The following is a 22174-nucleotide window of genomic DNA, read 5'->3' on the forward strand; positions in this document are numbered from 1 at the left end:
CCCTCCGTTTATACGACTTCTCAGCTTTCGCACCTCCGCGGGCGCCGGGGATAGAGCGTTATTTGTAGCCTGCTTGGTTTCGCTTTCAAACAAAGCTGCAGTGTGCAGGGCGCAGATCTGCGCTCTGTAAGCAGGAGGCTGAGCCTCGCAGGGTGCCAGGGGGGAGTGGGTTTCCTACCGAGCTGTCTTCTGACAACGCTCAGCCTGCCTCCTGGGTGGTTGGTGTTTAACGTGTGACACCTCTGTACCTTGTGTGCACCCCTCCGGGAATCGAAAGTTACCAAAATAAACTTTTTATTTTGGATAAGCAAACGTGGTGGCTTCAGCACTGCTCCAACGTTTATAAATTTTACATGCAAGTTGCCCGACGTTAGTAAATAGTAGGCTGGGGGGTAGTGCAATTAGTGAAGCACACCTGCTGTTCCTTGCTGGGAATAGAGAAGTGGAGAGGTGGTTTTGATAAGCTTGTTAGTATTTGTAATGTATTCAGTCTCTGTCAGCCTGCTAAGGGAGTGTCTCTAAATTAAGCTGGAAATTTGAGGTTCAAGCTGGAGCTCGTGTCCTTAATTTGCTCGGCAATAAGTCAAGGTGTTGGAGAGGACTCAGTGTCTACCGTATGTGCTGCAATATAGGAGTGAGAAGTGTGGAATAAACACGCACCAAAACAAACAAGAAATCCCCAACACAGTCTGGTTGCGTTGCAAGCAAAAAACCTCGAGCTGCGTTGCTTACCCAACAACTTGAGCATGCTGTAAACACAGAGTCCTGCCTCCTAATCTGCAGAGCACAGCTCTAGCAGAGTGCTGGGTGTCTTATTTTGTTAACTCAGAAGTTTAGGGAGTTTTTAATAATCCACTCGGAGGCTCCCGCTGAAACGGAGCAACTTCTGACCTCGGAGCCTTCCTTTTTGGAAAGAATAAATGCTAACATTGTGTTTTCTTTCTCTTTACTCCACGCTGGTTAAAAATACTCACTTACGCATGTACTTAGTGCTCCGAGACAATGTTTAATAAAAGGATTGGGCAGAGGGTAATAGTCTTATTCAACATTTGGCGTTAGCTTGATTGCAATATTGTCTTCCGTACGTGCTGCCTGTGTGGTGCTGGGAGCTGAGGCAGTAGCTAGCCCAGTGAAAGGCTTTTTTAGTTTTAGTGACCTATGCCTGCAGAGTTTAAATTAAAAAAGAATGCATGTGAAATGTCTGAGGTTTGTTCTCCAAACTGACTTTGTATTTAAAATTAAAGCAGCTCAGACTCCAAACGAGGCTCGATTACTTCTGGAGATAAAGCTGTTGTTATTTTAGCACTGAGGTGCTTTCAAAAACTTTAGTTCTTGCCATTTAAAAAATATTTGGAAGAAAAGCATGTGTTAAAACTCTGATGGGCCCTCTCGGAGTGTATGCTAGGCAGCAGTGCTGCTCTTCTGTCTGCCCCTTAAGGCTGGTTGTGCTGGTGTTTGCAGATACAGCCTGGTTCACTGCTTCCTGGCACTTCCACGAGTTTTTACCCACACTTCATGGTTCAAGTTGTGAAAGGCGCTGTTTATTTCTTACCTCTTGGCTTTTGGAGGGCACTTGTGTGTTCCCACAACACGCGAGGGGTGTGGGGTTGGGGGGCTGTGTGCTTCCAGCCCAGCCTGGCTGCGCTCCTGGAGCCCTGCTCCTTCTCCCCGGAGTAATCTGGGAGCCCGATCAGCCCCGCTGACAGCACAAACAACTCGGGAGTCAAATCCCTCTCCTCAGCAGCAGCTGAGTGATGTAGAGGTCTCATGTTTCAAAGGCTTAATTACTTTTACAAAATATATTACCCTCTGTCTACTTCGGTAGGCTATCAGGTGCTCTCAGTGCAGGCAGAACTGCGCTCACCTAAATAAATGCACAAAGAGCGTTTTGCATTTCAACGTTGCCGATTGTTTCTCTTTAATCCCGCTTGCTCCTTCTTTGCTAATTTGCAGAATTCATTAATCTGCAGCGTGTTTCCCAATCATTACCATGAACCTTATGTTTTGTTTTGTTGTTGCTTTATTTTTTTTTCCCCTTAAATTGCCACATTATTCTCCAGTAATAGCCCAGAACACCACTGTAAGCAGTCGAGTTCTGGGAATTAGGAAGGAGCCATTGTTTGCTGTGCTGCTCAGTGAGCTGTCAGGACATTTTGGAAGGATGTGTGCGTCTCGAGCTTTTCATTCCACAGTATCTCACTGTGATACTAGTGGGGCTTTGTCAATCGTTAGTGCTTGCTGGAGGTGAACATCTTTCTTTGGGGTGCAGTAAAAGGGAAGCAGTACTCTTTAACCCACTTGCTGCAAAAGGCAATGTTAAAAGGATTTAAATTCTTCGGGAGAGTAGTGTGGAAACTCACTGTAATGCACTGTTAAGGCTGCTTTTTCTCCTAGTCCTTGTTCCTTCCCCCAGCCTTGCTGATAAGGCACTGACTGAAGCAACACTTGCCTCTTTTGGATTCTTTTCACACCTTGCTGGGCCTCAGCCTTTTTCCAGCTTGAGTCTGATAAGAAGACACCATCGTGTCTGGGTGTATTTCAGCAACTCGGATAACCTGGGCAGAGGAGGAGGTTTGTTTGAGTTTCTCATTCCTTTTACTGGACCAGACCTTGACATTTTCCTCGCCACCAGCAATGCAACAAGTGGAGCAAAGATGAACCACGGTGAAATTTCTGTGAAATGGGGGCTGATCTGGAAGAACGTGACCCGGCTTAAACGATTCCAACCCCAAGCCTGTTCAGCTTCAGACTTCGAGGTTTAGACTCAGTCCTGGTTGACCCAGGTCAGCTGTGGGAATGACCTCGTTTGCTGGGAATAAGCAGCATGGTGCTTGTGTCCACGCTGTGGTGGTTGTGCTTCCTTTGCCTTGAACTTCATTGGTGTCCTGGTTTCAGCTGGGATAGAGCTAATTCTCTGTGTAACTGTTAGCATGGTGCCCTGTTTTGGGTTTAGGAGCAGTGTGGTATCGATCACACGCTGGTGGTGTAGTTGTTGCTTGAGCAGTGCTCACAGCAAGTCAGGGACATCAGCTTCTCACACCTTACTGCAGGAGGCTGGGGTGCACCAGAAGCTGGGAGGGGACAGGACCAAGACAGGTGACCCAACCTGGCCAAAGGGATATCCCATACCGTATGGCATCATACTGAACCATAAAACCAGGGGGAACTTGCTAGGGGGGCTGCTGCTGCTTGGGGACTGGCTGGGCAATGGCCAGCTGGTGCTGAGCAATTACATTTTGCATTACTTGTTTCATGTATTCTTTTTTTTTTTTTCCCCTTTTCTTTCCTATTTAACCGTCTTTATCTCAGCCCACAAGTTTTACTTTTCCTGCAGGAGCTTTGAGAGAGGCTTAGGGGTTGTCTCTTCACTTTGCAGGGAGCAAAGCTGGGGGTGCTCGCAGCGGGAGCTGTGTCTGGGGGAGCCCAGATCCTGCTGTTGGGATCCTTCCCCTGTTTGTTAGGCAGGGGGGAGCTCCTTCCCCTCAGCTCCCTGCACAGGCAGGATGCAGGCTTCAAAATCCAAACTTTTTCCGTTCTTCTCCTTTCCTCTGAAATAGTGGCCCACATGCAGCCTTTTGCACTTGTTTGCTCTGAGTTAACCCATTGAGTTATAGTTCTGGGACAGCGTGTTTGTTCAGGCGAGGTGCTTGTGCTGGTCTAGAAACAGCTAACTGGGTTACACCAACATAACTTTAATGTTTTTAGGGGAGAAGTGCTGTTTGTGAACGGGAGGGCTGCTGCAGCCCAGCAAGTTGCTGCTGCTGTGCCAGCCAAGCTGCAATAATTAACCTGGGGGGGGAGTGTGCTTGCTCTGCCCTGTTACCAAGTGTAACATTACTGCGGCTCAGCTAACGAGTAGTAATTTTATGTCATGGTAATTCAATCCATTTCACTTCATTGTCCAACCCTTAAACTGACTTGAATGTCGTGTATTGATTTAGGTGAGCTTTGTGTGCTCGGGAAAGTCGCCGTACTGTAAACCCAGCACGATTTACACCAGTAGCGGCTGATCCCTGCTTACTCCACTTTTAATGCTTTTTGTCCTAAAATCAATCTTCTATTCTTCAAAATAGTATGTTTAGTCATATCAACGTATGAAAAATAAGTTTAAAAAGTGGAGTAGGAGAAGGTGTTGGAGCACAAGAAGCGTGCAAGAGGTCTGTTGGAGAGGAGATGCTTTCTCTGAGTTCCTTAGGAGGTTCTGCTCTGTGCTGTGAAATGCTTCTAAGGAGTAAGCATGTGGATCTGTGTCTGCTTGCTAGGATTCTGTCTTCTCTGTCAATGTTTGCGTGGAGCTGCCCCTGAGGATAATGTCTGTAGCACTGTTAGTGGCATTAGTGATGCTGATAGATGGTCGTGCAGCGCTAGAGATGTAGGGGAGCCTGGTGGTGTAGGTCGTTAGGCACGCAGCAGAAAACCATCCTTCCTGCAGGTAACACATAGGAACGGAACTGATTACCTGGGCTCTGTGTTTTGTACCTTGATCCGAACACTTCTTATATTTAGTTTCATTAAGAGGAGTTGTTCTTCCTGTTCCCCGTAGGCTGTCAGTTTGAGATGAAGGTGGCTGTATCTGAAAACCCCTCCCTAGCAGGTGTCACGGGAGACCTCTGTGGTGGTGTGGTTTATCTTTTAGAAACATGCCCAAAGAGCACCCTGTTACTGGGGAGCGGGATATAAAGCAGAGGGCAGTTTCATTTCTTTTTTTTTTTTTTTCAAATGACAATTAGTGTTTATGTATATATATGTACCTATATATACACTAAAGTATTTCTAGACCCAAGTCATGGTATTTGAGTACCTCAGAAATATTAGTTTCTAAGTGTAGTGTCTGTTTGGTTTTGTTTTTTCCATAAAAATTGGTATCATCATAGCACTGTAAAGGACTTGATGTTCAATGGGCTGTGTAAATGCATGGGAAAAAACAAATGGCTTTAATTGTGAGTGATAGGGGACGTATTTCTATCCCAATTTTACAAATGGGGAACCATAAGCCCACAGCACGGGGAGTCAAGCACTGAGCGGAGATGTCAGCATCCTGTTTTGTAGCTCTTTTGTGTTTTGTAATTCTTTGCAGGTATAGCACAAGCTCAGAGATGTTCTGCCCAGCAGGGAAGTATTCGTTCTCGCTTTTTTTTTCTGGTTTTCTCCTTTTCTTCAAAATGCTTTGTGTCCGATAATCTCTCTTTGGAAATCAAAGATCAGAAAAAGAAACAATCATGACAAAACCTGTTGTGGAAAGATTATGTATAATTTATTCGCCGTATACTGAATCAAACTGAATGGATGTGAGTTTTCTACTTTTACAAGTACACAGAGCACCATATGCTGATTCAAAAGGGGAAGGGCCGACTGTCCTTTTCAGAACACAAATGTTTAGCTGCAGATCACATCCTTTAAAAAGCAAAAAAAAGAGAACCCTGCGAGGGTGTAGACATGCCATAATCCCATTAAGAGTTCTGAAGCCGTTGCGGGTGTTGCCACGTTAAGCTTTAATGGGCATACATAAATGCTTCTATTATGCACGTATCATCTGAAACTTGGGGCAGTGCCAGAGCAGTATTATTATTATTATTTTTTTTAATAATGTGACTGCAGAATGGTTTGCTAACTTGAAATTGGGACAGCTGACTTCTGGTGTCACAGGTTGAATGTGCCGTAGTGTCGTGTGTTGGATAGGTCACGCTTTGGGGCAGTTTGGCTGTAAAGTAATAGATGAGCGTGGGGAATTAAGAGATAGAGCCTTGAAGGAGGTGGGATGCGGTGCTGACAGGGCACGAGACTGGCGCTGAACTGCTGTGATTTCTTTTTTTCTTTAGGTCACTGCATCTTGCCAGCCTGTGCCTCCCTTTCATGGCCTGCCTGGGCCTCTCCTTAGGGCAGAGGCCGTGTGGGTGCTGCCCAGTGCTTGGTCACGGCCGGGCAGTATGACCTCTCAGTCAGGCTGGTTGATGTCTGCACACAGCCTGGTTAAAACAGTTAAACCGAGGTGTCCAACCTGTCAGTTCATTGCCCTTTCCATCAGACTCCAACTTACAGTCCCTATCCCCATCCCACTCTTGCACACTTCCAATGGGTGGTCATGAGCCGAGGCTAGCGTCTCCTACAGCATGCACAGTCCTCATAAAGCACCTGGCAGGATGAAGTCCTGGTCCGTGATGGTCCTTTCTGTGTTGTTACACGGCAGCAATGCCGGTGACCGAGCCCGGATGAAGCACACCAGGGCTCCTCTCCCCCTCGCACCAGCCTGGAGCCCACAGAAGTGGGAGCGGATGTGTGTGATGCAGCACCTCACAGCAGCCTGCGGTCAGTCGCCTTTTCAAGCTGCATGAAATGGGAAGCTTTAACTTCCTGTCTCTTCTCTATTTTTCTCCTTTCTTTTCCTGACTTTCTCCACATCTTGCTTTCTCCTGCAGGACGTAGGTCTTTTCTCCTTTTCAGGGTTGACTGTCTCCTCTCCCAGTTTATCTGCTCGCTAATACTTGCTTCTTTCCACAAATTTTGCTCCGTGAAGGCAAGGAAGCAAAAAGGCACCTTAGGTTGACTTCTGAAGCCACTGGATACCAGGTTAAAACTTCTCAGCACCCTTTCATCTCCATCCAGTTCTGAAATGATGAACAGGTTAGGCCTGCTTGCGTGCCACCTTGGTGGTGTGTTTAGGACAGACCTGTTGCTCCTGAACTTTGAGACATGTTTTCTTCGTAGCAGCTTGCAGCAAGTGAGATTTTCTTTCCTTTGCTCCTTGTGCACTGTGGTAGTATTTCCTGATGGCTGGGCAAGGAGGGACCCAGAGATCCTGTGCCACTGAGATCTGGTACAAGAAAGCTCATGGTGAAGGCAAAGGTCTTCCCCTTTGCCCAGCAGCAAGGTTTTTGAATCTGGGATTGTTTAACTTTTTTTCTCTTCCCTGGTCAACTTCTGTGTAAATGCGGAGATGACTTTCCTTGGCAGGGTTCCAGTTTCTTTGTTGTGTTTTAGGAAATGCGATGACAGAGACCGGGATCTCCATGATCTCGCACACCTTACACTTGTACAATGACACTTCTCCAGCTGGGGTCACGGTCTGCTGCGAGAGGCTGCGTGTTCAGGGCTGGGTAGAGCTGGCCAGATCATCTGTCAGAGCTATTGCAACCCCAAGAATAGGAGCACCCACAAGCCTGCCTCTTTCAGAACAGACCTCCCAACCCCAGGTAGCACCTAACCTTCTGTTTAACTTTCTCTCACCCTAACAGACCCCTAGAGAAGGGGTTGAGCCAGGCTGAGAGGCCAGAAAGCGTGCGGAGCCTGAGTTTGTGTCTTTGCCCAAATCTTCCTTCGAAAGAGGTTTATCTTGATGGAGCAATTAGTTGTATCTTGTAGGTGATAAGTTTTGCAAAACCCATCTGTGGAGAGGCGCGGAGCCGCAGAAACCCTGCAGCTGAGCGAGAGGGGAAAGTTGCTCAGCGCTTCGCAGGATGGGGCTTGAAGTGGTTACTGAATCACGGAGACGCTGCGATGCTGTCGGGGCTGTGGTTTACACCATCCTTCCAATGCGCCTTCAGCCACGTTCCTGCCTCCCCTGGGTCCCCCCCCCCTTCCCGCTCCTGACATGTTGGGAGCTTGTATGGTATGTGGCTGCGTGCCAGCACCTTCCCAGCATTTTCTTTTCGCCTGGTGCCCAAGGCTGCAGGGCTTCTGCTGCACACGCGGGGCTTTGGGGCGCTGCAGTAACCCCTCTACAAGCTCTGCACATTGCCACAGAAGCCCTGGATGTGAAGGTGTGACAGCAGGCGTGTCGCAGTGTGTTACATATGAGCGGGCACGTGCCCAGGAGCAGGCTCACCTTATCTCCTTTCTCTCTGAACCTTGACTGCCGGCTGCCTGGCGTCTCTCCGGCTGTGCCCATGATTGCGAGGTGGTGTGGGTTCAGCCTTCTGGGTCATGCAAGGTAACTTCATCGCATCTCTGCTTTGCCCTGCTATAGGAAGAAGTGGCACAAGCAGACTCTGCCTGGGCATGTGAGCCTCCCAAACACTTGCCTTTCTGTTACAAATCTCTATAATGAAAATGAAAGCTGAAACAGCCCCCCCTTTTTTTTTTCATTGCCACAAATGGGTAATTGGTTTATCTTGTGAAAGACACAACCACTAGAGCTTTCCTGTTAAGCACCTACCCGTTCCTGTCCCACAGATTTGACTCAGTCTTCCCAGAGTATCACATGCAAGCCACTAGCTGCTTTGTCCACTCTGAAACTTCTTCATAGGTTATTTCTACTGCTACAGCTAAGCTTTCATTAATGTTTTCATTATAGGTCACCTAGCTAATTTGCTGACGTGCTTCCAAGAAGATTTTTTGTAAGTGCAGCTCACTTTATTTCACAAGTCTTAGTCCAATCCTCAGCTCAGAGTGAGGTCTCAAGCTGGCTGAACTCCCCTAGTGAGGAATCCAACACAGAGTAAACTCCCGAACCAGTCTGACACTCTTCTTTCCTCCTGTAGCCTTGTTAACAAAAGTGCACATAACTGAAGGGCTTGCACACAACCAACATATGGCTGAGTTAAAACTTGTCTGTTTTCAGAGAACCACAAGATGGTAGGGCTGGAAGAAATGTCCAGAGGTCATTTTGTCCTTCGCCCTGCTACCAAAAATAAGATCAACCGTGCCTAATCCATTACTGAGGGTGGTTGTCTAAACTGTTCCCAAAAGCAAATTCAAAGCTATGAAAATAAACTTGTTATACTGTGAAACATCACTCCCTGCACTCGAAGCTGCAGCCTTTAGAAAGCAGTTGAGCCCCATATGATTTGTGTTGCAGAAAGTATGTGACGTGCATCTCAATTCTTGCTCAGACTTGGGAGGTGCTTTCGGTGGTTTTAGCAGCTCGGTGGAGAGAAATGCTTTGGCCCATAATTACTAATTCCTAATTACATTAGGAACTTTTTACTTGGGGTGCCAAGAGCAGTGCTCATAGAAGTCCCCAGTGCTTTTATTGTCAAGGTAAAGTAACTTCTGGGTACCCCAAAGTTTGAAGGCATGATGTAAGGCGTCTTGAGTTGTGGGAAATGCTGAGTACGTGTCAGAACTGCAAGCCCTTGAAATGAACAGCTACACCTCTGGCTAACTCTTATCTACCAGTGAGGCTCCTCGCTGAGGAAACACCTGCCCTTATGTTAGCCAAGGAGAAATCAAGGGTGGGAAATCCATCCGTAGCATCCAAGGAGCCTTCAGCTAACCAAGCCAGAAGGGAAGGAACCGAGAGAGTCTGCCGTGATCTCCCTCCCTCGTGCAGAAGCAAAGTGCACAGTTATGTCTGTGAGTCTCGGGATGTTACTGGGGCTGTGCTCAAAATAATTTACACAAAAGGCAAATCTCTGCATGGAATTAACGATGTGGGAGACGAGAAGGACAGCTGAATGGACTTTCGGAAGTGCAAAGATGCAGTGTGCCGTCAGGGCACTTGCAAGCCAAATTGCTGTTTCCTGCAGTGAGGCCAGGTGCAAACGCTTCATCCCCAGCTCGGAGGGGGCAGCATCTTGTGTGCAGCGTGTGTGTGTGTCTGCCAGGGCAGCGCTGGCTGATAAAGCAAATCGTCTGCCCTCGAGCCTTGGTCTTAAATTGCAGATCCCTGTGCATTTAAAGGGAACGTCCATGCTGACATGGAGTTAGTGGGGAGTGAAAGCTGCCTGAAGTTCGGTTCCTATGCAGGGCTGTGAAGAAGGAAGAGCATCTGCATCATCACGCACCTGCCCTGTTTCTCTCCGAGGAGCCTGGAGGAGAGGCGTTGTGTCCCTTGCTTTCTGCAGCTAGAGGCATGAAATGGATACAACTACCCTCACTTCATAATCTTATCTGAGGTTAAGGTCGTGTTGATGGGTAGATTTTGGGGGCTGTATGGCTCACATACTATAATGAAGGGTAATGCAGCTGTCTCCAAGATGAATGGAAATCATTCCTGAGGGTATAAAGATGGGTGGATCAGGCAGCTGGTTGCTTTAGGGATCTTTGGACTCCATACCCTCATTTTCTTTCTGGAGATACCTTATTGTAAAGGTAATGGAAGTTGCTCAGTTTGGACAAAAACAGATTTCTGGGTAGGAAATTGCTTGCTAACAGGCACTTGAGAGAAAAGCAATATTCCCCTCATTTGGGTGGTGTTTGATTTACCCAAATGGATTTCTGGGTTCTCCAATAAACCAAATTCACTTGCTGCTTCTACTAAACTTTGCCTGGCCACAGTTAAAATCGAATGCTCTGTACTTTCAGTTCCCGTTGCTATTCAGCATCTTCCTGCTGAAGTGGCTTATGTACCGAGCAATGTATGCGTAATCACAGTGGCATCAAGATAGAAAGAATCTCACTCTTCAGTTAGGCAACTCAGGAAAGGCTGGGAAGGCAGTTCTGCTCACCGCCCTTTGCATGCTTTATAACCAAATAGCCGTGTGCTTTTCTGCCTTGGCAGCGATCTGTGTTTGCAGGGATTTGAGCGACGGGCAGCCTTTCTCATAACCCCAGTTTCTAATTTCTGCACCTCCGAAGCCATAAGAGCATGCTGAACCTCTCCCATGGCTGTAAGAAAGGCAAATCCCATCGCCACTGTGCATGGCAAGCACTGGCTCTTCAAGCAAGGAACAGGGTCTCGCTGTGTGCCTGCAGCGAGCTCGGAGCTAAGGGACCCTGATCTGTGCCCAGCCTGTGCTGCCAAATTGTCAACCTCAGTGCAGATGAAGATTGAGGTCAAGGAACATCTCTTCAGCTTGATAATTTTCCCTGATGGGAGGATTTATGTGGCTGCTACTGGCTCGGCTGGAGTTGCACCAGTTTTTGGTCGAAGTCCAAGTAACCACACAGCAATACTACAGGGCAGAAAGAGAAAGTTGTTGGGCTCGCCTGATAGCATAAAGCTCGCCGCCTTCTAATTTTGCAATCAAAACAAACACCTTCCTGTGCTGCAGGAACAGCAGCAAGGGACGGAGCCATCCGTTAAATGTTCTGCCTTGCCAAAGGAAGTGGCAGAACCGTTAGCTGAAGCAGCAGGCTTGCTGGCACAGTGCACATTTCATGGGGCTTTATAGCTTATTTTAAAACAGTCTCCACCACTGCAGACAGTCTGTGGGTAGCATCAGCTGAGTCAAATGTTATCCTACTAGGGCAGGGAATTATTAACATGTTTTCTCCGTGCCAACTGTCTCTCCGCTGACTGACCCATGCAAGCAGCTCAGTGAAACAAATGTTTTTGAAAAACAACAACAGAAAACAAACTTCCAGCCTGTGTTGTTTTTTTTTGATGGTTGGTTTGGCTGAAGGACAAGCCAAACCCCATAGCTTTGCTGGATGCCACGCTTGAGGTTGCAACTTAGCACAAAAGGACAGACTTAAACTCCACAGAAGCAGGATTTATTTGAAAGTTTGGGTTTGGGTTTTGCTTTTAATTATCTCCTCAATCTGGGGTGGGTAAGAACGAGGAGAAATGCACAATGTGGCAAGCAGCGTGCGCTCCTTGTTTATGGCAGCAAAGGGCGTACTTCAAATTTGTAATATTAGATGTGTGGCCAGAAAAATCAAGGACAGCTTCTGTTACTTGAACCTTGCAGGTCTGTGGAACAGGATAAGTAGTGACTTAAAATTTTAACTTTAAGTAGTAATTACTTCTGGGCTTAAAAAGTCCAACCTTAGGCCCTCAGTGGACAATGCACGTGCTGCCTGTGCCAGGGCAGGTTTTGGCAGCCTTCCTTCCAGGTTTGTGTAGCACCTCGTGCAGTGAGGTGCTGCTCACAGCTGGGCTCCCTGATAGTTTAACTGTTGATATTCATGCAGGTTCAGAAGATGCTGAAGCTCTTGGACCAGAGCTGTGTATTTTAATTCTGCAATTAAATGGGGCAATTTGTGGAAGTCTGCTTGATTTCTGTGCAGGAATCTGCTTAAGTGTCGTGTTGGATGATTTGACTGAGAGGTCAAGGAGGTCAGAGGGTCATGCCTTCGCTTTCTTTGTATAGTAAGTGAGGTCTGACAGCTAGTAAATGTCTCACGCGGGGCTGTGGCCTCTGAAAACGTTGTCATGCACTCTGCTAGGAGGTGGGACATTGCCAAAACATCTGTACCCTCAGCTTCAGATTTCTCCTAATCCTGCTTTTTTATTTTTTTTCCTTTTTTAAGAAGTATTATTTTGAAACTTTAAAAAGAATGGACATAAAGATTAAATAAATAAAAAATAAAAATAAGGGATCTGATATCTGCAGCTTCCCTGGCAGATGATGAGGAATCTGATGGAATAAGGGTTAAAAGGCTGCAGGGAGGTGAAGGCGCATTAAAGCTGCGTTTCTGGCAGGAACAGACACTTCCAGGTAGCTATTCCTGTCTTTCAGCTGCAGGATCCGGAATTTCAATGACTGCTGCTAAGAGGCTTGGGGTTTGTAGCCACTCTTGGTTGCACTAAGTAACGAGTAGGAAAATGCAAGTTACAGAGGATCAGTTGTCAGCGGACTGGCTGAGCTGGCTGTCATGATTCACCCTCCCTACTTTTGCTAATGTTCTTAATTAAAATCCTTTCTGAGTTATGTCACTGATGACTATTACAGTCCGTTTAAGCGAGCCTTCTCTGGACGAGCAGCGCTGTGCACGTGAAGAGGCGGTGTGTGTGTGTCCCAGAGAGTTTGCAGGCTGCTGGGTGGAGCGGATGAAGGCAGAAAGGAAATACCATTCCCTCCGTGGCACAGATGAGGAGCCGTGGTGTGAAGATCCTGAATGCCTTGGCTGAGGTCAGAGGGGAAGTCTGGGAGAGGCAGGAGCCAGATCTGTTTTTTGAATTACGGGTCTGGGATTTGATGGAAATTTAAAAAATCCTCTCTGAAATGGAGCTTGAGAGGTAGAAGGAGGTGGAGAAATTGTCTTATTTAACCTTAGGGTATTTAAGGGGAATACTTACGTTATATACTGCTTAGTTTCAAACTTACAACCGAAATGCTCGGTAGCACTCGGAATTACTTTTCCACACCAGCTCCATAAGAGCTAACGATGCAATTAACCCTAAAATAACCTGGGTCTGGATTCTGGAGCCAGGGACGCCTCGGAGCCAACCAAACTGGGCCAGAGCAAGGTGCACCCAGTGCCTGCAGCACCCAGAGCACTTGGGTGTCCCTGGCACCCGGTGAACCCGTGGTCCCTGGCTCACAATGCCACCGGGCTTCCAGAACGCAGTCCTGGTTACGGGATGCTGGAATGCAGATACCTCTGCTGCCTGGGCAAGCCTGAGAGGACGGCTACTTAAACATCCCTCCGTGTCGCAGATCTGTTTATGTTTTGTACACATCTATTTTTGTAAAATTTCCCTAAATTAGGCATGTGTTTACTTTTTGCCATCGTCTAATCAGCAGCTCAAAGGGTAAGTTGATGTTCTATATTTAGTCCAGACATTCAGTAGAGATGATTAGGGAGGTATCAAGGAAGAGTTATTTTTCTAGGATGCCTTAATATTCTCTCCTTGCATTACTGCAGTTTCTGTCCCTGCTCATGTTTCTATGTGCAAGAAAGAAGCATATGTCAGTGAGAGTATATTTGTGGTTTTCCGAACGTATTTGAAATAATCTGCCTCTAGAAAGTGACTGTGGTCTGTTTGTCATAAGAAGCGTAGCTACAGTTCTGATACAAATTGAAATATCAAGTGTTTACAGAAGATGACACAGCAGAGCTGTTTACCATATGGTATACAAGAAACAGTGATACTAGACCATTTTTCCACTGGAGTTTGCCAGGGAAAAATAGGATAAAATATTGCAATTTGTGTATTCTTCTGTGTTTCGTGCATGCCTTGGGAGAGCATGGCAGTGCTCTCTTAGCCAGCTCATGGAAAGCAGTATAACACTAACTATCATTTATATTGAACCTGTATCTTCCATATGAAACTTCCATGAGGGTCCGGTTAATTGGGCATAGTAAGAGACATGCTAAGACATTTGAGATTCAAAGCAGAGATTGCTTCCAGTTAGGATGTTTCTGGTGCCTTTTTCGTTTACGGCTGATCACAGCACATCTCTGCAGGCCTGCTCACTTCTCTTGCTGGGGATCTTCTGACAGCTGGAGTCAGCTCTTGATTGTGGGATCTTAGAGAACCGTTGTACCAGTGTGGAAGCGTGCAAGCTGGCTCAGTGCCACCCAGCGTGGGTCCAGAGACAGCATAGCTATGTTTACATGGGGCTGCGTGCTACGGATTTACTGGCTTGAGTCAGCACATTCATGGGAGCCTCTGCGTTACATCCCAGCTGTATTCTTGTGCTGCCCCGTGTGTATTTGTACAACGATGCTCTCTGACCTAGATAAAGCAAGAACCAGTCCTGCGAAGCTTCCTGGCTCTCTGCAGGCTTTGAATTTGGGAATTGCTGTTCCCACTCTCTCTTGGGTCTTGAGCTATGCCCATCATCAAGGTGACAAAGTTTGTTACAAAGAATGAAGCAGGTGGGGTAAAGAGCTTGAATTAAGATGCTTCTACTGCTGATAGTGCTTGAATGTGCCTACCTTAAATAAGTACCAGCATTTACACGTTGTCCTCTTCCTCATTTGCTGTAGGTTGCATGGTTGGACCCTGGAAATGGGATGTCAGTCCCATTCAGGGAGCATAAAGGAAGAAGGAAAATCTCCCAGTTGCTGCCGCTGTGACAGCGAGTGAGAGCAAGAGCAGGAAAATGTCGACAGTCACATCAGCAATTCAGGCTCCTCAGGGCCCTGTGAATCCGCCGCCTCCGGAGGTCACTAATCCCAATAAGCCCGGCCGGAAGACCAACCAGTTGCAATATATGCAAAATGTGGTTGTAAAGACCTTGTGGAAGCATCAGTTTGCTTGGCCTTTCTACCAACCTGTTGATGCAATTAAATTGAATTTACCGGTACGTATCTACCCTCTTCTCAGTGTTGTGTTCTTGGAAAGCTGCATGTTAATGGGATCGGTTTTCTGATCCCCGGGTCAGAATGGTAAGGTTGCTTTTGGAGATGACCTCGAACGTTCTCAGACTCACTGAAGTTGAAGATTTTATTTTACAGAGCTGGAGAGGTGCAGGTCTCTGAAGGAGAGAACTGCTCCTGGCTTGGTGAGGGAAGGGAACACCACACAGGCAAGCTGCCTTAGAGCAACTGAAGCACAGTGCTTCGTTTATGGCTTGTCTGTGGTTACTGTTGTGTGTCTTCCCCCCACACTGTGTCCCACCTCTGTCCAGTTTGAGTGACAGACCTAAAGTCTGTGCTCTGCTACCCGTGCTCTACAGAGCATTTGGTACTAGGCTAAGAGTGACTTGTGTTTCCGATAGGCTTTGCTGGGTCTGACACTGACTGCAGGGATGAGGGAGTCAGGAGAAGCTAATTACCAAGCATACTTGGAGTGAAGTGGTTTCAAACACCATGCTGGAAGCAGAACTAACAGAACAGTTGTATTTATCCATCTGCCTCCTGTACTTAATGATACATATATATATATATATATATATATATATATATATATATATATATATATATACACACACATATATCCTGTCTCTGTCAGACCAGGTAGTACAAGACAAAGCCAGGTTATTCATAAATGACCAAAGTGAGTTAATTAGCTTAATTCCAGGGAACAGAACCACACAACCTTCACCTCTTCAGAGTGGTCCTGTAGGTGTGAAAACTCAGCCCTGGAGGCAAGCCCCCATCCACCTGCCTCACTTAAACACGGAGCCCCCCATGTGCCCTGCTGGCTGTTCCTCCAGGCAGCCCATTACGAAGTCATTACGAAATTACTCTGCTCTGAACCCGAGGATTGTGGATAGGATTGAGGGAGCATGGTTCTGGTATGTTAGCTCTGGAGAGCTACAGTTACTGCAGGTTATGACCTGATTTTATGGACTGGGTCAGGAGTCCTTTGAACTCAGTAATTTTGTTAATGAGTGCTATTTAAAGTGATAATCGAAAGAGTAAAACACTTAACACATGTATAATGTTTCACTAGGTCTGTGCTCCTATGTGTCTTCTTTTTCTGCATTTAGTTTCTCAGAGAGACATTTTGAAGTGGCTTTAGGGCAGGTTACCAAAAAGGAGGAGTCAGTTGGAAGTGTAATTGTTTTTCACATGTTTCAAATCAAATCTGCACAAGCCCAGCAACCAGCAGGATTGCCTCTTCTGTCCCAGTGTGCCTCGCCTGAAAAAAGTTGGTCTCCTGGGTCGTGCCTGAGGGTTGGGCTCAGAGCGGCTCGGGGCTGTATGTGGCTTTGTGTGCACATGCAGTGAGAGGCACTGCTGCCTTTCTTTGGAATGAGAAAATTACAGCATATAACCTCGCATGTCTGCAGTGTCTCCAGACTAATCACAGCCTCTACAGATGCTTGAAACCAGCCCAGAGAGAAACTGGGTTAACACGTGGAAGCCTTCGGAGACCGTTCCCAGAGAGTCACTGAAGATTTTAGTGCAGTCTTAGCCAGAGCTGGCACTGATAAACCTCCGTAAGTGCCGAGCGTTTCAGAGGCAGTCTTTTAAAAAGGCAGGCAGAATTGCTGTTACCCAAACAGCTGCTGCCAGTTCACTGTTGAACTGAACACAAGCCAGAGATAGTGCTGCCCCTGTTATCCTGACTTCTGGTCCCATGCAAGCACGAATTGCATCACTGCGGTGTTAGCCAGCTGCAAAGAGTGGCACTGTCCCGCTCCGCAGCACAATCTGCAGTGGCATCTACAACCTCAGTGAAGGGATATCAAGGTTTCCATCAATTTCCAGATAGAGCTGCTCAGAAAGCATGTTTTCTTCCACATAGCACTGTTACTATCTTCCCGGTCCAGCTGTCCTTACAAAAAAAGCTGGTAATGGCCAAGCAGCTGTTTGTGTGTTCGAGCATGTACTGGGGGGAGCTGGTGGTTGTACAGGGGGATCTGATGCCTTGTAGTCAAGTTCCTAATGATAGGTTAAGGGCTACAAATTAGAAAATAAAAGTAAAGGTGATATTTGCACTTTGCACAAAAATACGGGGATGTGTATTTTTTGGGGAGGGGGAAAGAGGAGAAAGCTGGGAGTCGAGAGAGATGTGAACACACTATCTTTATACCAGGAGATGTAACATCTTTCCTGTTTCTCCAACAGGATTATCACAAAATAATAAAAAACCCCATGGACATGGGGACTATCAAGAAGCGCCTGGAACATAACTATTACTGGAGTGCCAGTGAATGTATGCAGGATTTCAACACCATGTTTACAAATTGTTATATTTATAACAAGGTAAAGAGCCCAGACAAGCACTTAGCTGGGGCACTGCCTAGGAAAAAAACCACCTACAATTGTTACAGTGCAGGTTTTGAACAGGGCAGCTCCTTTGTGCTACAGGCCCTCCTTGCAAGGATTGAAAATGCCACTAATTGCAACCACATTACTTGAAATGCACAAAGCTGTCTTTGTGCTGTGTCTTTCTTCCCTCACAGCATTTAAAATGGCAAATGTGCCTTTTAATTATATGTAGATTGCTGTTTGGGGGTTATGTAGCAAGTTTTTACTCCTCTTATTTTCATTTAGGAATTCTTCAAGGTAAACTTAAGGTTTGTGCAGGTGTTTTGTGTTCTTAGCTCTAAGTTTTACAATACTTGTCTAGCAGTAACTAGTGTCTCCTGCCTCTTTTAGCAGCAGAGAGCAGTTCAGTAAGTTGCGTAACTCTGTCCTCTGCTGAGCCTTGTCCATACTTGTACACCTTTGGATTGCTTATTATTATTTTGGGTTTGGCTTATTTGCTGTTTTGTTAGCTTGTTAAAAGCCAGTATTTTTTTGTTTCTTACAGTGGTTTGTCATCATTGACCCATTCTGGAGAACTAGCTGAAATAAACAAATTAATTAGTATAAGCCACAGACTTTATGTTTACGCTTTTCTCTAGGACCTGTTGGCAAGCAGGGAGGACAGCTCATCTGTTCCAGTTTTCTGCTTCCACGCTGATGCACAGGATGCTAGCTGTCAGGCTTCAGCTGGAAGTCCTGATATTCTCTGGATGTAGCCTATTTAGAGGCTGTGATTATTGCATCGTAGACTGGATTAGACGAGCAAAAGAGTAGTGTACAAGGAGGGAGAAGAGCTAGGCTGTTTATTGTCAGTTCAGTGGATACCATCATTTATTTGAAGGGCAGTGTCACTGGGGATTTCAAAACTTGATCTTGAACCTCTTTGCTTTTAATGAGCAGATGACACAGCTCAGGCTTGTCTTCTTCCTGCAGCCCACAGATGACATCGTTCTCATGGCCCAAGCCCTGGAGAAGATATTTCTGCAGAAGGTTGCTCAGATGCCTCAGGAGGAAGTCGAGTTGTTACCCCCAGTTCCTAAAGGCAAAGGTCGTAAGCCGTCAGCAGGCACACAGAGCGCAGGTATTAACCCGATCCGGTGACCATAGATGTTACAAGCCTGTTGGTAAGGCCTGATCCATGTTCTAAGCTGCATGACTTTGCAAATGGTGCAAAAGGCTAGGAAAGGAGCGTGTAGCCTAACAGAGCAGCGGAGGAATGCAAGATGCATAGATAACGTTCACCTGGTGTTTCAGGGCTTGTCTGTCCTAATGCCACTCTCCATTTGTCACACGAACATCTTGCCATCTGATGTTTCCATCTGCGCAGTGCTTCAGTGAAGGAGGGCAGTGCTGTTGCTTTCTGTGTGCAAAGAGGAAGCCAAGGCAAGAAGAGACAAGGTAGTTAGACATGCCAGCCTGCTGCAAGTGACACACCGTGGTGCAGGGTGCCTCTATACATCGGGGTTTATACAACTCACCCAGGGTCCCAACAGAAATCCGACACAGCAGAGACACTAAATCTTGCCAAACTCCTAAACCCCAGATAGTTTTTCTTTTGCACACACGGTTGCAACATCACAGAAAAAAAGTGTGATGGACCATAAAGGATTTATTAAGCTATTGCAAAAGGCTGTGTAGACTATTGTATATCAGTCGAAATTAAGTTTAGTTCAGTTTACCCTGAGTTGATTTTAAATGGATTTAAGATGAAAACATCCATAAGCAGGGTAAAACAGTTCATAAAGGAGCTTGTGTTGGCTGAATTAAATTGTTGAAAGTTTTTTTTTTCTGTAAACAAAGTATAATTGTTGCGCTGGAAAAGTCAACTGTTCCTCTTTGTTTTCCCACATCTCAGGTGCCAAATGGAGCTGCAACTTTATCCAAGCTGAGAGAAATTTGTAACGATGTGTATTTTCAGCATCCTTTGCTGAACACAGCTATAAAAACATACAGGCATATTGATACTTTATTAGTTATGAAATGTCCTGTTTAATTTTATTTTAGTAGGTAATTCTTTAACAGTGTGAGCATAGTGTAAGAGGCATTTGCCTGGCTACCTGGAGGTTAGGCACCCAGCTCTCTTTTTTCATTGTATAACTTGTTGGCCTCTGGGTAATGGCACCAAGCAAATCACACACAGTGTCCTTTGTGCTCTTCCTGTGGCCCCGAACTGGGATCCTTTTGCCAAGCCCATGACTGTATAATCCAGCAGCACCGGTGTCACTTTGTTCACAGTGTCCTGTCGGCGTTTGTAACCGTCGATACATTGCAGTGTTTTCACTTTGTCGTTTGAAAGGAGCGCAGCAAGCAGTGGCCGTGTCTTCCGTCTCCCCGCCGGCCCCGTTCCAGAACGTCCCTCCAGCTGTGTCTCAGACGCCCGTCATTGCTGCCACCCCTGTGCCAACCATCACTGCTAATGTCCCGCCTGTCACTGCCCCTCCTGCCGCTGCTCCCCCTCCGCCTGCTGCTCCGATAATGCCTGTGGTTCCTCCTACGCCACCAGTAGTCAAGGTAAATGGAGAACTTGACCCCTACCTCTTCAGAAGGCAGGATTGCCGAGCAGTGCTTTATTTTCATCCCCTTACTGCTGGTTGTGTGCATAACTTCTCTGCATTTGGCTCCTTGGCCACTGTTGTCCCTTTGGGATGTGCTCGGACAAGGGCTTGCTGTCAAGTTGCAGTGGGTTCAGAAATGTTTTGTTAGTTTTACTGCACCCCAGCTGAGGTGCTGTCACCTGTAATTGCTCCAGCTCAATTATGAGCTCTCATCTGACCGCAGCCTTAGCCAGTGCTCCCTGAATCAGAAGGCTGCTGGAGGTTTCCCCTGTTTTCCTCCGTATAACCCAAAGCGTGTCTTCCCTCTGGAGCTGAATCCCTGATTTTCCTGGGACTATTCCATTAAGGTTTGCACACCCCAGCACTAGGAATGTTCCTCTGCCACAGAGGTCACGATAAGCCTTTCACTCCAGTTGGAGGAGACTGATGTTGCCTACAGGTTTTGGGTACATGAGTTCTGTCTTCCTTTCTGAGTAATCTCCTGGGAGGTGTCACTAGTGTTGCGCTATTTAATATGTTAATTTATGGGTAAATGAAAATGTTGCTCTAAATAACCGGAATTTTCCTAGCAAGCTGTGTATTACCTAAAAAACAGTCAAAGCATAGCTCAAAGCTCAGTTCTCTGGACTGGTATATTAGCTGCAAAAGTGTTGGTGCTCCCTGTTGTGAGGTTGCATGGGTCAGCAGAGCTCTGGATTTTTTTCTTATTTAACCCTATAGTTGGAGAATTACGAGGGGAATTGTAAGTCAGATCTTCTTGCAGCAATGCTGTGCTCCTCAGAAGCCTGTCTCATATTGCAGTTTCTGTTCAAATAACTTGCTTCTGAGAATCAGTTTAATTTTAAAACTCAAGGATGAACCCAAAAGTGAGTTTGCCAAATATGTACTGCAAAATTAATCTTGCTTGGGATTTACTTAAGATTTGCCTTAGATTTCCCCGGGGAACCTCCCTCCCCCTTTCTTGTTGTTGTTTCCTCCAGAGGAATAGATCCTTCTTAGGAGCACAAGAAAGAGCTGACTGGACAGCCACAGCTTGAATTTATGGGAGATGTATGTTTTATTTGCTTGAAGCAAAATCGTTAAATTCTTACTCTTGTCCGTAATAAACAATCTACCTTAGCACATCCCCTAAATACAAGGGAGTGAGGGCTCATGGGTCTTTGGTGATTAATATGCTTTGGTTCAGAACTTATAGCCTGATCCTGCCACTGGGGACTCAGACATGTGGTTAAGTTACTGACACTTACTAAGTCACCATGCATCAGCTGAGCTGCAGTAATCGACTGGGCGCACTCCTTTCCTTTGGCAAACATGAGGTAAGAGTCCTTAGTTTAAATCTCAGTGAAATACATAGAGCTAACACATTTTTCATCATGTTTGGGGTTGGGTTGGAGACGTGCAAATGGCTGGTTACTGTGGCTCAGATGACATGTAGTAATACATTGTGTTGTGGTCACTGAATTGTGTGTCGAAGCCTCTAGTCACAAGTCCCATTTGTCCCAGAGAAATAATTGTGTTTTCTGTCAGAGGACAGGCAGATCGCAGAAATGAGGATGAATTGGGCTAGGTTTCTGCTAGCTTAGCGTGACAGCCGGGCATGCACTCATGAAGCCTGTCCATCTCCTCTTTCAGAAAAAGGGAGTGAAGCGAAAAGCGGACACGACGACGCCCACCACCTCTGCCATCACTGCCAGCCGAAGCGAGTCACCCACGCCCCTCTCGGACCCCAAACAGGCCAAAATCATCGCTCGACGGGAGAGCGGCGGCCGGCCCATCAAACCACCAAAGAAGGACCTTGAGGACGGAGAGGTCCCCCAGCACGCAGGGAAGAAAGGCAAACTCTCTGAGCACCTCAAGTACTGTGACAGCATTCTCAAGGAGATGCTCTCGAAGAAGCATGCAGCCTATGCATGGCCCTTTTACAAGCCTGTTGATGCAGAGGCCTTGGAACTACATGACTATCATGACATTATCAAACACCCCATGGATCTCAGTACTGTTAAAGTACGTCCACATTTACCACCTCTTTTGCAGGGTGTCACGGCCCTCTGGTTGCAGAGGACCGGCTCCTTCTGGGGGAGGGGGAAGGGACAAGGGTGGAAACTGAAACTGGATATCATCTGGATATTTTTATATTTTGTTTCCTTACCCTCTCCTTTTTTCCCCATAATCTGTGACTTTTTTTTTCTGCCCTACAAAGCAGACTATATGATGGCATCCTCTTCTCTTTACGGATAGTCCAGCTATTTAAACTTGTGTTATTGGGATCGTGTTGCACTCGGAGAAGAAGAGGTGCTGTATTTCATAGGATTCAATTAATAGTATCCCATTTCCAGAAACCGCTGCCTGGCTACTTGTTGGCATGA

The 22174-nt window shown here is 46.4% G+C and overlaps 1 protein-coding gene across 6 annotated transcripts in view; it reads left to right on the top strand.

Annotated features, from left to right (window-relative positions):
* Positions 1-22174, top strand: part of BRD3 (bromodomain containing 3) — a 45292-nt gene that overhangs the window by 6937 nt on the left and 16181 nt on the right. For 3 of the 6 annotated variants that reach the window (XM_072025473.1, XM_027470584.3, XM_027470579.3), the window contains exons 2-6: positions 14539-14855; positions 17071-17208; positions 18187-18334; positions 19550-19764; positions 21441-21812. In XM_072025473.1, the coding sequence (XP_071881574.1) occupies positions 14655-14855; positions 17071-17208; positions 18187-18334; positions 19550-19764; positions 21441-21812 (1074 nt within the window). In that variant the 5' untranslated portion in view covers positions 14539-14654. Of the gene's footprint in view, positions 1-12554; positions 12735-13166; positions 13358-14538; positions 14856-17070; positions 17209-18186; positions 18335-19549; positions 19765-21440; positions 21813-22174 lie in introns of those variants that run through there. The other 3 variants (XM_027470580.3, XM_072025472.1, XM_027470583.3) reach the window with 3 other exon arrangements.

Source organism: Anas platyrhynchos, chromosome 18 (genome assembly GCF_047663525.1).
Source record: "Anas platyrhynchos isolate ZD024472 breed Pekin duck chromosome 18, IASCAAS_PekinDuck_T2T, whole genome shotgun sequence".
Classification (NCBI taxonomy): domain Eukaryota; kingdom Metazoa; phylum Chordata; class Aves; order Anseriformes; family Anatidae; genus Anas; species Anas platyrhynchos.